The sequence below is a fragment of the Antedon bifida genome, chromosome 5 (genome assembly GCF_963402885.1).
Source record: "Antedon bifida chromosome 5, ecAntBifi1.1, whole genome shotgun sequence".
In the NCBI taxonomy this organism is placed as follows: domain Eukaryota; kingdom Metazoa; phylum Echinodermata; class Crinoidea; order Comatulida; family Antedonidae; genus Antedon; species Antedon bifida.
The window spans coordinates 32,377,069-32,393,189 of NC_136230.1; the positions used below are offsets into that span (position 1 = coordinate 32,377,069).

Sequence of the window (16,121 nt, forward strand, 5' to 3'; positions counted from 1 at the left end):
TGATTATTTTATCCCCCAACACGTTCTTAATTGATAGGCCTTATACCGTCCTGACCATGGAGGTTTAACCTCCATGGTCCTGGCATTTTTTTCAAGAGATTAAATAAAATCTTTTAATTACAATCAATAGGCCTAATTTGTTTATTCGTCATTGTTTTAACGATTGTATGTAATTAAATAGTTAGTACTTTAAGGACCCGGTACTGAAAAACAGCAATGTAAACTTGAAGAGATAATAATTAAAAGTCATGTGATTATACATTGATCGTTGTTTTGGAAACACTTTGGACTCGTCTATTAATTGTTGCTAAATTTGTTTTGTTATTATTTTAATGAAAACGCAGTAAATTTGATTTGAATTAAAATTCTATTTTAAAATAACAGTGAGGTAGTATATAAGTATTTTACATTCTTATTGTTACCTATTTTATAAATTTATTTAAATACAATTGTTGCTCATTATAACGATTTTTACCCCAACACATAGTGTAGCTGACCGTGTTCATTAATGCGTGACACAACACAATCTCTGCTGGAGGATTGGATTCGGCCCGACGTCTGTCGTAAATGTAATTCTTATGTTGATTTTTACAATCTCTAGTTACCATTTTTTCAAATACATATGCGATGTGAATCCATAAATGAGGTATGTAAATATAAATGAACAATAGGCAATATCATCGTTGCTCTAGCCTGACAGAAGGTCTAGTTAGTAGGTTGGTCTAGGCCCAACTAAGACTGAGTAAGCCCTCTAGTGCTAGAGGTAGACCGTACATAGTCCATACCACCTACTCACAACTAACATAACGAGACAGGTCTAACCACCAGGAGAGACAAACATTTCCCGTGTAGTTAGAAGTCCTACTGGAATGTACGCTTTACTCACTCTACTAACTAGGCCTTGTGCACTGTCTGTACGTGTAACAAAATTGAACCCCGAAAACGAAATTGCAGTACTGATGCCAAAACAATATTGCACTCTTGATGATGTCATTAAGAGTGCAATAGAACATTTCTTTAATATCATGTGACCCACAAACCTCCAATCATGATGAGAATGATAAGAATGAAATCTAAATATTTATCCCCAAATGTATCCAGGTTGCAGATATGGCAAAGTTAGATTTGAACATTCGTGGGTCGCAAGTTGTAATGGCCGGGTTTGAACAGCATCTGAAACAACTCAAAGAATCACAGGTATACCTAATTGAAACTCTCTTCATATTTAATTTTATTTAGTTCTAAAATGAATCTGACATTTTCTTTTCTATGCTATCAAAATTAAATTGCTTTATATGCTGAATTATAATTTAAATTAATTTGTTGATTTTTTTTTATCATTTTTTATTACATTTTGTCAATAGCTGATGAAATCTTCCGAGTTTATAGACATGTTTAAAACAGCAGAGAAATTTCACCATGATATGAAACTATCTTACTTAACTTGCCGAAATAAAAGTTTCTTAAACCAGCAAGCTGAGGACAGTCAATTTTACAATATTCTGTTAAATATGATGAGAGAAATAGCTAGGTAAATAACATTGTTTTTAATGTTAAAGCTTGTGAAATATATTTTTTTTGACTTCCCTTTCGTTTTATATACTGTACTATGATATCATTTGTAGGGTTCTAAGATACTTTTTCTATTTTTAGACTAATTGCCAATTTACTACAGAAAACCCACAATATTTGCTATACTTGGCCCATGTCTGTAGTTATTGTTATTTTTATGTTATTCCACCAGTAGGAATTTCGATTTTTGTCTGAATTGTGAGCTTAAAGTATTATACAGATTATATGCTGTCCAATATCAATGTTTGCTGAATACCACAGATCAATAAAAGACACAATGTAGTACCTGTCATTGTGTTTACTACAGTGAGTCTTTCATCATTGATCACTACAGGGGGTATAATTAACAATATAACCACAGTCTTGTCACTTTCCCTAGCATTAATGGAATAAAGCAAAGAGAAGAAGTGAAGAAACTCTATCGTTGGTTTAAAGCAAATCGTGGAGTTTTAAATTCAAGTTCAGTAAGTAGGACAAAGCATGTCACTTTCTTGACCTACCAATTGCACTGTATACTTTGTTTACAAACTATTGAACCTATTTGGTCATTTGTATTAAAACCTTTTATTAGTTTGGTCATAGTCCCATACAGTACTTTACATATCCAGTTTTGGTTAACAAATACTCTCCTTATAACTCTGTCTGTTTGCTTATTAATTTTAAGCATTTTAATAGCTCAAAACAAGGTGTCTACAGGCAACCATTGCTGAACTTTTCTGATGATGCTATTAAGTTCTATTCAGTACCCCTGGATAAACGAAACAAGAGCGGCAATAGAGTGACCTTTTTGGACAATGGAAGGGCCTCGAGACAGTCTTCAACCAAGGGATGTTTGCCAGAAAGTAACAAGCATATCACTAAGAAACCTGAGGCAGCTAACAGACCTCACACTGCTCCTCACAGACTACACAGGCCTAAGGTAGTATATTTATTAGTAAAATTCTCTTTTCGATGATCCATGATGATAATTTTTAATAAAATGTACTTAAAGATTTTTTTTTAAATATTTTGAAAAAAAGTGTGTCATTTTGAAGTATCATAATAGTTATTAACTTTCACCAAAAACTAGTCAAAAAAAATTCATTTAACTGAAATACAGACGTTTTTTTGTTCAAAAAATAACTTTGACTTCCAGTCAAAGTTTTTGATCAAAACATATCTCATAATGCAACGCGCTTGTTTGGGTATGCATAATCATAAAATTTCCTCAAGATCTGTGTGAAAACACCTTCTCAACTGTGACAAGTTGTAAACAATCCTAATTAGCATCATGCATAATGCATACTCATGGTTTGAAATCTTTGTTTACTTTCGCTCGCGACGATTTTCCAAAAGAAATGTAATTAAATTAATTTACCTGTTAATTACGTAAACTTGTTGCTTTTGGCTCGAATTTTCGACTTAAAGTGAATGATAACTTTAATATTACTTTGATATGGCCAATTTAAATTTAGAATATTTTGACCTTCATTTTTTTGTGTTTCAAGGGACAATACATCTTTAAAATTTGTATTTTTAGATTGGAAATAACCTTTCATCGTCTTCATCAAATCCACAAGTATTTGATTCCCCTTGCTTGACTGCACAGAATGTGTCCACACACCAACCTTATAAGCAGTATAATAGACCTGCAACTGCTATTGGAATTATGAGTCATAACACTAGCCCTGTTGATGAGGTAAGCATTAAATTTAATATTAAATCACAGTGATATGTTCATCATTATTAATGAAATGCGTAACAGGACTACATTAAATGCTAAAATGTTAAAGTTGTTTAATTACAGACAATTGCTTGTACTTCATCACTTCCTTCAACTGATAATGGTGTCTCAAAACCCATATCAGACAACAAGTGTACAGATTGTGTTGAGGATGACACTATTGCACAAGAAGAAAACAATCAGTTTCCAATGCCTCATCTTGTGAATCCTGTGGCCCAACATCAATTTGTGGAGAAACATGATGATTGTCTGCCTTCAAATAAAGTTGTCTCAATACATGTAGTTGTCCCAGGTAAAGAATGTAATGTTCTTTTTTATTTTTGCTTACATCAGAGTCATATATAGAGATAATGGCATGTTTTGTATATAATTTAATATTAGTACTTCATTATCTACATGATATATTACTTGCTTTCTGTAGATAATGGATCACCTCAGACAGTTAGTGAGCAGGAGACGCCTTTGGAAAAATGGACGCAATACCACAATGCCCAGATTTATGGTGAAGATATAATTGGAACACACCAGTTATTTGGCAGGAGTGGTTCCCCTGCTGGTATCAGGTACACAGCTCATGATGGAGGTGAACATCCTGAACTTTATACCAGACAAGTCATTTCTAACTATGCATTGGAAAATAAATCACCAACAGGTATACTTGGAATAATATGTGATTATTCTGCCACCATTATCTAAATGCTTGTAATGTGTTCAATTTCATAATGCATACATTGGTTTTTCATTTACAGTAGATTATGGAAAACAGGATGCCCTGTACTACCAGTCACTGGAAGATTTCTATAAAAGTATGGAAGAGTATAAACCTGGAAAAACAAAGTTAACAAGTCACTCAAAGTCAGCCAAATACATAAAGGGTCATACATCCGATGAAATTGAAGACGGCATTTTAAAGAGGTATTTTATTTGTTTTAGATCAAATTTTACTTTAATAAAAATCAAATTTAATGATGTATAGAAAACAAAAACAAATTATGTTTATTTATTAACTCATTTACAGAGACTTACCAGGCAATGGCAAATACACTAAGGTACATTTTGAATCTATTGTTGAACTCTCTGGAGACATTGGGGATAAGATGAGCAACTCAAAAGAAAAGGTATCATACTTTATAATTAATTCACAATTTATGATTTTATCATCAGTACATGCAATATAAAAACTGTATACATTGTGTGTACCAATATATTCATCATGCTGTTTCCAGTGGAAGTTAAATGCATGTGTACTTAATACAGTAGTACAATAATAAATAAACAATACAATATTTATTAAATTCTAAATTTATTTCCTGCTTGTTGCTTTGTTATTAGCTCTCTCCGGATCCAAAAGCAGGCTTTCGAAAACCATCAGTGACTATTAATGGTCGACCTCACACAGCGCCACCACAAAGTGGTAGGATTAAGCTATACAATAGCTCACCTGTGCCTCCTCCAAATAGTTATAGACCTGCGTCCACATGGTAAGTATGCTTATTTAATAGCTCACCTGTGCCACCTCCAAACAGTTATAGAAATGCGTCCACATGGTAAGTATCCCTATTTAATAGCTCACCTGTGCCACCTCCAAACAGTTACAGACCTGCGTCCACATGGTAAGTATGCTTATTTAATAGCTCACCTGTGCCACCTCCAAATAGTTACAGACCTGCGTCCACATGGTAAGTATGCCTACTTAATAACTCACCTGTGTCACCTCCAAACAGTTACAGACCTGCGTCCACATGGTAAGTATGCCTATTTAATAGATCACCTCTGCCACCTCCTCCTTTTTTAATAACAGCCCAAGACAATTATTTTTGCCACACATTAGCGATTCTAATTTGTTCTGCTTTTTCAGTTCACAATCGTCCATTGATTATACTCCAAGAAACAAGAGAGGTGAACCTATTATTATGCTACCAGAGAAATCAGAATACACTGTGCACATGAGGCCTGATGAAAGAGTTTGTAATGGCAACGTAGCTCCAGAGATGCAACATTACAGGCAAGTCTTTTTAAAATATTCTTGCCCTACACAACTTTTACCATGAAAGAACAAACTGTTTGCTTTCAGTTTGCTATATTTTTTAAATACATTTTCCCAACAGATGGCAAAATACTGGATTGGGAAATGTAACACGTTATAACAGGTAAAATGGTGTCACCCAACATGAGAACATCCAAAAATTAATATATTCAATGCTTTTCGACTTACTAAAAACTAAATTTATATTACTGTATGTTATCTATTAAAATGTATCACAAATCTCAAAAATATTAATTTATGTATTTATACAATTTAACACATTAAAATACTACTTCTTAATAAAGCTTATGACATACTTTAAAACATTAATTTATCTAAAAAAACCCTAACCCTAACCCACATACACACAAAATACAGTTTTATATGTATTAGTATCCAGTGCTTTTCCTTTCTATTCTTTAAACAAAAAGCCTGTACTTTAATTATTAATACTTTTTAAATCTTATTTTTGTGTAGTTTGAAGTCTTGATACTGCTGTATATGTACTGAATTTGTTTCTATTTATGTGTTCACATTTCTTTTGTAGTGTCACACATCTTTTTATGTGGAAATTACATTTCAGCTATTTGTTGTTTCATAACCATTGTTTCTTTCTTTTGTTTACATGCAGTGTTGGATCATGTGAAACATCCCTTAGATCTGCTGGTGGTTCGTGGTCTGTTAGGAGACCAAAGACACCTGATGTATCAATGAAAACCTCCCCTAGATCTGTTGGTGGTTCATGGTCTATTAGAAGATCAAAGACGCCTGATGCATCAATGAAAAAAAGATGGAACACAGCTAAGGTAAACCATCCAATGATTTCTTGAATATGCATAATTTCTACATCTATTACATGTTTCAGATGGTAGATTGATTAAATCCAATAATTTTATTTTTAGCTCAGTGATCATAATCAACGTGTTCCGCAAGCAGCTAGTCATGTGACCACAATGATCCAACCACAGACGATTGCTTCAATGGTAGTTGTCAATCATCTTGGAACTGGGAAACGTCGACTAAGATCTCGAATGGGGAATATTAATGGCATGTTCTTGGATGATGTGAGTAAAATTACATAAATAAAATTTGAATTTCCAAAATGCTTACTACAATTTTAACAATAACTACAGTATTGTATTGTGAAATCAAGTTTTCCAATTAGGTTTCTTTTTTTTTAGGAGGTTTCTGATATTGCCGGGAGCATGGAGTTTGTTCCCATCATTAGCCCTGCTCCTATTCAAGGTAGTTTTTAGTAATTTATTTTAAAACATTATGCTGGTTAACTAATGAATTAATTATGTTGATAATTATAGTTTATGAGCACCGTTAAATGTGTTGGTTTTCTGTTTAAATTTCAGGTCGGGCACAGATCAACACTGACAGGTAATTGTATATATTATTATTACTGTTCATTCATTCATTTTTTTTAACCCATTTTATTAGAAAACCAATTCTGTTCTTTGATATAGGGAAGACTATGATGCAGATCAAAATGATAATTCAGTGAATGTTGAGGGTGATGACATTGATAGTAGCAGGATAAGTACAGCGCCTTCACTCACATCGGAGATTGCTCATTTGGATGAAACTAATGAACTTGATTATCACATAAATGGAGAGCATGATGCATCACCCATAGACAAAGTAGTTGAAACAGAAAAACGATATTCTGTATCAGTTAATACACCCTCACAATTAACAGAAGGAATCAATTGTGAAAACATGTCAGAAACAGGCTCCAAGAATAGCAGGGAAGAATGTTTAGAGAATTTCTGCCATCAAGAGGATTTGTTTGTTATAAATGATGGATTGAGAGAGGAGAAAGACAGAGAAGATACAAGTAGCTATTGGAGTACAAATGATGGATTGAGAGAGGAGAAAGACAGAGAAGATACAAGTAGCTATTGGAGTACAAATGAAGTTGAAGGTAGTGAAAAATAGAAGAACAATTGCACTGATACACTAATTTGTTATGCTTCAGCTATTAACATTTTAATTAATTCATTTGTTTTGCATTTGCATCATTGCACCATGACATTCACTTTTGCTCTGAGACCATCTCACACAAAGAATGTTAGCTGATTTATTTGCTCATTACCATGCAGTCAATCAATGTGACATGTTGCCAAATATAGGATATAGTATAACATCAGCTACATGTTTTTGTGTGTGATTGTCAGAAATTTTATATTTATAACTTGATAGTGTTAACATAATTTATCCATCAAAGTATCATGAACCAATTGCTTTTAAATATCATTTTAAGATAAAATATAGGCAATGTTTAATGCTTAATGAAAAAATAAAAACCATGTATGTAGTTGACAGAGAGGCATTATTATATTATGTTTAAACAACTTTCTTTGGTTTTCAACATAGGTACAGTATGAACATTTTGTTGAAATATTGGATGGTTATCAGCTATTAACATTGCATGCTTTAATTTGTTTGTTTTTAAGTTCAGTTGTGTGTTTTATGCGGGACATTTGGTATCATACTCACTAAGTTAGCTAGTAATGGTTACTTGACCACACGGTTATGGAGTACTGACAGTGGATGGATTTTATCTGTCGCTTTAAACATGAAACACTTATTTGTAAATAATTGATTTTTTTAGCACTTTATTCAATATTTCATTTTTTATACATTATATTAATTGCTTTGTAACTATATTCATATCATGCTGTGTTATAGCATTTTGCACCCAAGTCTCTTAAAGACCAGGTGCAGGCATTTCATCATTGTACATTTTTATAATTACTGTATCAATTAGGTTTGGGGATAGATAACCCAGTAAATAATTCCTATTCATATGCACATACACATTGTAACAGGTGTGCGACAAAAGACTATACTGTTCTGCGCTTATAGCTAGTAAACATGTAATAACTAAATTATTTTAAAAACATAATTGAAGAAGTAATACCAATTGCAGTTTTAATGATTGTACAGTAAAAACGTTAAATGTGTCTGTAAAGCAGTAAATAATCCCTTTTAAGTAGAAAATGGACACTCAGAACTGCAGCAGTCTCCTGAATCACAATTGTTTATAGAAGAACCTAAGCTGCCAAGCAGAACATCCACATGTGGACAACAAAGAGAAGTAAAACTGCAAACAGATCATGACAAAAGTGAAAAGAGATTTCATGGTGAAGGATTTATACCATCAGGTAAGTACTGGATATACTGTTATTAAGTTGTTAAATGATTGAAAGTTGTATGAAGGAAAGTATGTTTGTAGTTTTTGTGGACGGTTTAGTATCACTACAGTATATCCAGGAGTTGGTAGTGGAAGAAGCATTTATAAGGTAACAGGCCTAGTAAGATGAGGAATAATCTTTTACTGTACATTGTTTTATATTTATTATTTTAGTGTATATAGGACTGACAGATGAACACAGAACAGCATTGATGACACATCCAACAGGTGTTGCTAAGTCTATGCTCAAGTTTGATCTCATGATGCCTCATGTGCAAAAGATGCCCCTGACACCAAGGAAGAGTTCACAAACAACAAGTCCAGTTAGCAATCATTCATCTAGCCCTCGATATTCACCTACTTCAAGTGGGAAATCTAGCCTTCATTCATCACTAAAACCAAATGAGAATGTTTGTTGTCAACCATCGCTGATGCAGGTCCCCAGTCCTGAGCAAACTAGTAGGGTTGTTTCTCCATCACCCTCAGATCATCTTTATACAGAGCAATCTTCAACTAAAACACAACTAAAAGATGATAAAAAAATAACAACCATGCCGCCACAGATTCTTATCAAACGACCGTCTTCTGCCCCTGTTTTGAATAATTATGAGCCTGATGCAATGAATAGTTTTAGACCTGTTTCACCAGCTAATCAGTCCAGTGGAAGAAGGTTACATTCCCCTCATTTAGCTGTATCATCACCTGTTGCTCTACGACCTACATCTGCAAGAGCTAAGCTTAGAGGAAAGGAATGGAATGGTCGACCTTTACCTATTGTTGGAGCTTCAAAAGTAATGTTATAATGCATCACATATAATAATAAATATATAATATACTGTATGATGTACAATTCACTAAGTAGATATTGCTAAATGTTAAAAGGAACACATTCTTCATGATCTAGTGCTGTATTCAGTATGAAACTCAAATTATTCTTACAAGATCTTATTGTTTTCTACTAGGTTAGAGATGATTTGGCTGTACAAAGAAGTAAACAAGCCAGGGAGTCTGTGAACATCCGGGATCTGTTTTCAAATAAGGCTAGTAGGCAGTACATGAAGGAGAAGGAACGTCATGAACGATTAAAATGGGAGAAAATGCAACGCAATAATGAGGAAAATTTTAGGTAAAACATAACACATGGCCACTATGGTAACTCCAGTTACACTACTGTCATAATTAAACACAATGTATTAAATTGTCAGTACTTGTTTAATCTACTATTGTTGTTGTAGAATAAACCAAGAGGAATTGTGGAATAGGAATTTAGCACTAATGAATCGTGGGGACATAGCGTACCGTAATTGGGAGAAAGAATATATGGCAGATAAAGCACAACGTGAAAAGATGAGACTTCAAAAGATGAATGTTCTGTTGCACAAGTAGGTATCAATATCATAGACTTTTAACAATCTTATATTTTAAGTAATACTTGTTAATATCAATAATAATTAATATGTTTATTTACTGTATATATCATAATATATTTTCAGGCAAGCTCTTCAGAATAGGAAGGCACTTGCATACCTAAAGCGCATTGGACCTCATGTTGATGTCTGGGAGTAAGTTATAAAGTATTCCTTGAAATTAAATTGTATGTTAATATTTAAATGAGTAGTTTTTGACTGAGTGTTTTACTTGTTGGTAGGTTGTTTCATGGAGAGAAACGAGGAATCAGTAAAGTCCAAATGAAACGTGCTGCTATAACACTGCAGAAGTAAGTTTTCACATTGTACACATCCAAAGATTACAGAATTATTATTGAAACATACATTCACATATTTAAAGAAACATATTTAAGAGTACCGTGATCACAATATTATGTTGCAAAAATAATTCATTAGAAAAAAATGTATAAAATTCATTGCTTGCAAAAAAGCTGAAATATTATCTGAACATTGTGATCGCTACCAATCTTATTACCTTTGATTTGTGACATTAACATTATCTTATATGTAAAGTTGACATTGAATAATTTCTGATAGGTATCTACGAGGCATGATTGTAAGAAGGAAATTTGAGGCAGTGAGGTTGAAGTCACAAGTACATGCCAGTACTTTTAAGAAGTTTCTAGATTACTATTGTGCAATGATGAAACGTATTGCTCGTCGCTATCTTGTCAATAAACCACGCATCCATTTTGATCTGTGGCAATTGGATGATTTCATGGAAAGAAAAAGACGTAATTTACATTTTGCAAAATTCTATTTCAAATTGATATTTAACAAAAAATATGTAATTTTGATATTTGATGAACAATGCTGTATAAACACAATTTACAATTTTATCTTATTATTACTATTAGACTATGAATATGTGTTTGCAAAACGAGCTCATCCTGGTGATGAATTAGAAGTTAAAGATTTAGAGGTCTACTTCAAAGAATGTGACCATTATCCGTCCATCACAGAAATGCATGATGCCGTCAAGCATGTCACCAAAAGTAAGTTCTGTCAATTAATGAACTTCACAATTTACTGGAACTTTACAAACAGGATGAACCATGATGTATGGTAGAACATTCTCATATAACAAGAATGAATGTGCATAGTACACATTTTACCTTGCACAATATAAAATGCACTCTTTATGTCACATGGTTTCTATGGAGTATTTATTGAATATCATGACCAACAATCCTCCAATCAAATTTTATAAAAAATATAGCAATTTATGGTGAAATGCATAATTATGACAATATTTCATTAAATTATTAGAAGATGCAGAGAAACCAGGATTAAAGTTAAAAGAAGCAGAAGTCGTTGAAATATCCTTCCAAATATATGTTCCACCTGGCTGTGGCTTAACTACAGATAAAACTCGCAAATCAACATGGCTAAACCCACTTGTTAAAGGTGTGGAAGCTAGAAGGCTTATGGGTAAGATAACATACCGCAGCTTACATTTTTATATATTATTATGACTTTTTGCTTAATATTGGTTGAGGTCTTGTAACGGTATTGTAATGTACATAGAATGTATTCCACCAAAAGTAGAGACCCAAATAATGAAGCTACCAATAATATTTAAAATAAGTACACTCAATTTATTAGAATATACATTGTTAACTCTTTTATACATGTACAAACAAAATCTTACAGGAAGCAGTGAGGTTGAAGAGGCACAGTTAAGAAGGTCAATGGCACTGGTGTTTAGTACTTTCAGAGAAAGAAAAGATAAAGAAGCAATGGAACAAAACAGTAATATAGGAAAATAAATATTACATTTTCACTCTCTAATATTTAATAACCGTGATGAGAATGTCAAACAAAATGCAGGTAAACATTCCATAATTGTAAAAGTAAAATATGGGTATAATGTAGTGTTCTTTCTTCTGTAAAAACCTTTATCTCTAAATTGAGACAGTCACTCCACATTAATTAGAAGTAACACTAATGTGCATATGGTTTTTTTATAATTTTATATTTTTATCCCGAAATCTTAAATTTGTATATACTGTAATAGGATTTGATTGTAAATAGTGATTTTCATAATCACCAAATTTATATATTTTTATATTGTATGAAGGAATTACTGACTCATTGAGTCATAGTGGCCTAGGTCGCTTTTGTTTTTCCTGTCTTGATTTTATTGGGGTTTTTTTTGGTCAAATAAATAATAAAATGCCTTTTAATGTCATTGTCATCATATGTTGTAGTGATTGCCAACTTGTCCTATACTTTGTATTATACTCATATTAACATACACAGGTAAAAATAGTACAAAATGGTTTTTTGGTAACTGAAATTGTTTTCTAAAACTTTTTTATATAATTATTATTTAAATATTTGCTATTCATAATTAACGGTACTGTGATTTAAAATGAGCAATAGAATTATTAAAGATGAATTTCAGTATATTGTGAAATGTTACTCTGTTGTATGCCATGTGACATTCAAACCACATTGATATTACTTTTAATTAACCAGCATACATCTATTCAAAACATGAAGCATGTGAACAACTGCATATTTATTTACAAAATGTCTGGTTTATACTAGTGACAGAGAATTATCCATTTTACTAGGTAGTAGTACTGCCTCATGTGGCTGAAACTGTTCTTTCAGTACGAATACTACGAGGATTATCACGGCCTGCATCTGCCTTGGCTGCAGCCTCTGCTTCTGCAGCAGCAGCTTGGGCTTGGAACTCTGCAACTCTTTCTAAAAACTGAAATGATAACCAGAACATTTTTTTAATAAATATTGTTTAAAAACGATATTAGAAATGGAATAGAATCAATATATTATTGTGAGGTAGCCCAAGATATTTCAGTCACACTAAATCTTACCTCTGGCATTCTTGTGTTTTTCTTTTCAATAAACTGTTTGAATGATTTGGAGCCATGCAGTGGAGCCAGTTGTTCATCCATTCCTAAACTCTTTTTTTTGGACTCCGACATTTCTTTATCCTTTAATGCTCTAGGGTCTTCAAGAGGCTATTGGAAAGATTGAAATATATGTGATACTTTAGGCCTATCAGATTATATTAAACTTGAGAAAATGTATACTGCAACATTTTATATATGTATGTACAATACAGAACAAATGTTATTATTTTAGTTATTAAAATTAGTAAACATACTTCATTAGCTCTTCGTCTTCTCCAGTCTTTAGGATCCAAGTACCATTCACCATACTTCATTTTGACCCAGCTTGGACTGTAACCAGTTTGACCATACTGCAAATAAAATAATATTTATTCTATGAATGAAACATCAATGTCCAAGTAAACTTTATTCATGCCCAATCACAAACAAAACTCAATGTTGAACTTTCTTTAATGCTCATTTAACCCTATTTTATAAATCATAAATCCTAATTTTTGTACTTTAAAAAATAACTAACCAATTGTTTTTGAGTTTTTTCAACATCTTCTAATGTTTGAGTTCGTGTTTCTTCCTGAGATATTGTTGCTGTCATTCTCAGTTCTGGTGGAACATTTGTCAACTCCACAACATGAATTGGAACTGAGAGGGCAGGCTTTGTTTCGTAGCCACTAGCAAATAAGCTGTGAATTGTGGATTCCTCAATGTTGTGGCTCTCGCCTCCAACACCAGCTACCCATTCGCAGAACTCTTTTGTAACAACTTTGATGTGTTCTCCTTGACTAGGAGAATCACTTTGTTTTTTTGTGCTCTTTTTCTCATCTCTCTGCTCATCCTCTTTCTTAGGTAACCACCGGTAGGGATTCCTTGTTGGTTCTTCCTCTGTTCTATCAGAAAAATAAATATATCATCAAATTAACATTCATTCACAAAATTGAGTGGAAAAATAAGAGTTTATCAAACATTGTTAACAAAGGAAACTGTAACATCTGACTTTTTTATTGAAATATTTGTGTGATATGCTATTATTATTAAAACTGTGATAATTGTAAACAGACAAATGAATGCTGCAGCTGAAAGACATGAATAGACCATTGGGGAGATGAAAGTTGTTGGCTGTGTTCTCCACACATATGCACAATTCAGGTGACAAGCTGTTAGTACACTTGTATACATTAATTTATTTTACTCTACCCACTGCAATTATGGTTTCATAAGATGAAAATCGTGAGTACTAAAGAAAATGGAAATTTGGAAAGCTAACATGAAGTTTAATGTGACTTACTTGCTTGATACATTTGACTGTCTTTCATTTTGATGAGTATCCGATATACTTTCTGTTGTCAAATCATCTGCAAACTGGTCTTCTTCCTCATCAATTTCACTTGCTAGATTCATCTCTGGATCTAAGACATCAACTACATCTTCAAATACCTTTACTCAAAAGAAATGATGCAATGTTAGTGCATTATGTTTGAATGTATACATTTTAAAAGAAAGCAAATCTTTCAGAAAAAAGTTCTTTCTCGTATTCCAACCAATTCTTTAAGTTTTATAATGAATATACCAAATAAATGTCCAGTTATGAACCAATACAGAGTCTTGAAATACTCTTGTTACAGGTTTTGCCACCCCAACAACTACTGGAAGTATTTTTCAAACTTGTATACTATTGGTAATAAATTATATATTTTTGTACAATTATTGCAATTTCTTTGTACAGTAATACAACAACACAACATGTTGTATCTTTTTATGCATGAATTAAACAAGAATGTACTTTCTAAAAACAAAAGGATAAATATTGCAACTTACATCAGGAGGCATGGATTCTTCAAGGTGTGGAAACAAAGCTAAGGGGTGTTGCAATAGTCCATACTCCATGTCATTAATGTGATCCCTCCGTTGCTGTTGTAAAGGTGTAGTCTTCTGAAAAGCAACTTCATCTTTTGTGAAGCGCCCTCCATTCACTGATTGCACATTTGGAAATTTGGTTTTACTGTCACCATGTATATTTGGCTCCAAAGATTTCGATCCCTATCAGACAAAAGAATGATTCGTACAATGGTTCAATATCTGCACAGAATTTTGGCCGCTGGTTATATGAAAGCTATAAAACTTTATAATTTACTCATCCATTGAGAACAAGGGTTAGGCTGGCTTTATTCATCATCATCATCTTTATTTACTAATTCCTAAACAGATATTTTTTGACCGATACTGTACACAGTGACTGTTTGTGAAACTTATCTGAATCGTGATCATTTTCAAGATTCTGATGAGTTTGTCACCCGGTAATACTGAATTGGGTTTACACATACACTTACTTTAACAATTGGGTTTATTGCTTCCAACCTGGGGGGTAAACCATCACGGAAATCATCTAGACCATTCTGCATAAATGTCCACTTAGAACCTATTAAAGTCTTTGATATATCATTTGGTTTCTTGCCCTTAATGAATCTTGTTTTTAGTCTTTCCTTATACCTTCAGAAGAAAATGTATTATTAAACATCTTTTAGACTTTAGGCTTTAAATATATTTATTCAATCCATTATTATTAGGCATCCTAGCCTACTAGGCTAGGCCTAGCCTAGTATTAGTTAAATCTTTAAATATTCAATTCATTTATTTTCCAGAAGAGATATTATACAATCAAAAATACAAACACTAAAAAAACTGACACCAGTCTGGCGGATTGTAGTAAAGTGACGAAGTCACTATGTGAGTACTCTCCTTCTGGTGCAGACAAAAACAACAAGTTAACAGCAAATGACATTAAATAAGGCAGGGAAAAACTTAGAGGAACCAAAAAGGCATAAATCAGTCACTTCATTCAATTGGGAGGGTATCCCACAACCACCTCGGAAAAGAAATAAAAGTAAAGTGGAAAAATGCATTTATTGGTACGAGAACCCATATGCCTAAAAACTAATTTATAATTTCTACGAGAAACTGGATTTGTGTATTATTTTGGCTAGTCCTGCTTTATTAGTCGGTCGGTCGGTCATGTTGACTGTTAGAGAGGTGCTGGCTTTCTTTTTCGAAAGCGAAGGAAGAGCATGCAGTCCAGTAAAAATACTCACCATGGTTGCTCTCTTACTTTCTTTTCGGTTACTGTATTCACAAGAGCTAAGTCATACTTCCATTCAGCCATCTTCTACATACAAATTAGAGTTACCACCATTATTTTTAATTTGTATTTTGCACCTTAAAATTGATTCCTTAATTGCCAAAGCACACCATCCATACCATGCAATACACATACACA

General features: G+C 32.9%; 2 protein-coding genes across 3 annotated transcripts; one reads left to right on the forward strand and one right to left on the reverse strand.

The window, feature by feature from the left end:
* Window positions 1-542: 542 nt before the first annotated feature.
* LOC144843709 (uncharacterized) lies at window positions 543-11,778 on the forward strand. Of its 2 annotated transcripts, XM_078700603.1 has the most exons (28): window positions 543-646; window positions 1,102-1,197; window positions 1,365-1,531; window positions 1,952-2,036; window positions 2,237-2,491; window positions 3,092-3,250; window positions 3,359-3,587; window positions 3,717-3,947; window positions 4,045-4,210; window positions 4,314-4,413; window positions 4,628-4,776; window positions 5,154-5,300; window positions 5,404-5,445; window positions 5,953-6,127; window positions 6,224-6,385; window positions 6,503-6,566; window positions 6,683-6,707; window positions 6,794-7,251; window positions 8,327-8,494; window positions 8,698-9,314; window positions 9,486-9,649; window positions 9,759-9,905; window positions 10,017-10,085; window positions 10,172-10,240; window positions 10,509-10,705; window positions 10,829-10,966; window positions 11,241-11,402; window positions 11,625-11,778. In XM_078700603.1, exons 1-28 carry the CDS (start codon window positions 623-625, stop codon window positions 11,738-11,740), a joined length of 4,581 nt encoding a protein of 1,526 aa, XP_078556729.1. In that variant the 5' UTR covers window positions 543-622; the 3' UTR covers window positions 11,741-11,778. The 2 variants fall into 2 exon arrangements, with proteins under 2 accessions (XP_078556729.1, XP_078556730.1); XM_078700604.1 differs by lacking the exon at window positions 5,404-5,445.
* Window positions 11,549-16,106, reverse strand: LOC144843722 (protein FAM47E-like). The gene is made up of 8 exons (XM_078700628.1): window positions 15,937-16,106; window positions 15,178-15,337; window positions 14,666-14,887; window positions 14,136-14,284; window positions 13,371-13,737; window positions 13,108-13,203; window positions 12,815-12,961; window positions 11,549-12,693 (listed from the first exon to the last, which is right to left on the reverse strand). The coding sequence occupies exons 1-8, from the start codon at window positions 16,005-16,007 to the stop codon at window positions 12,565-12,567; spliced, it is 1,341 nt and encodes a 446-aa protein (XP_078556754.1). The 5' UTR covers window positions 16,008-16,106; the 3' UTR covers window positions 11,549-12,564.
* Window positions 16,107-16,121: the final 15 nt, after the last annotated feature.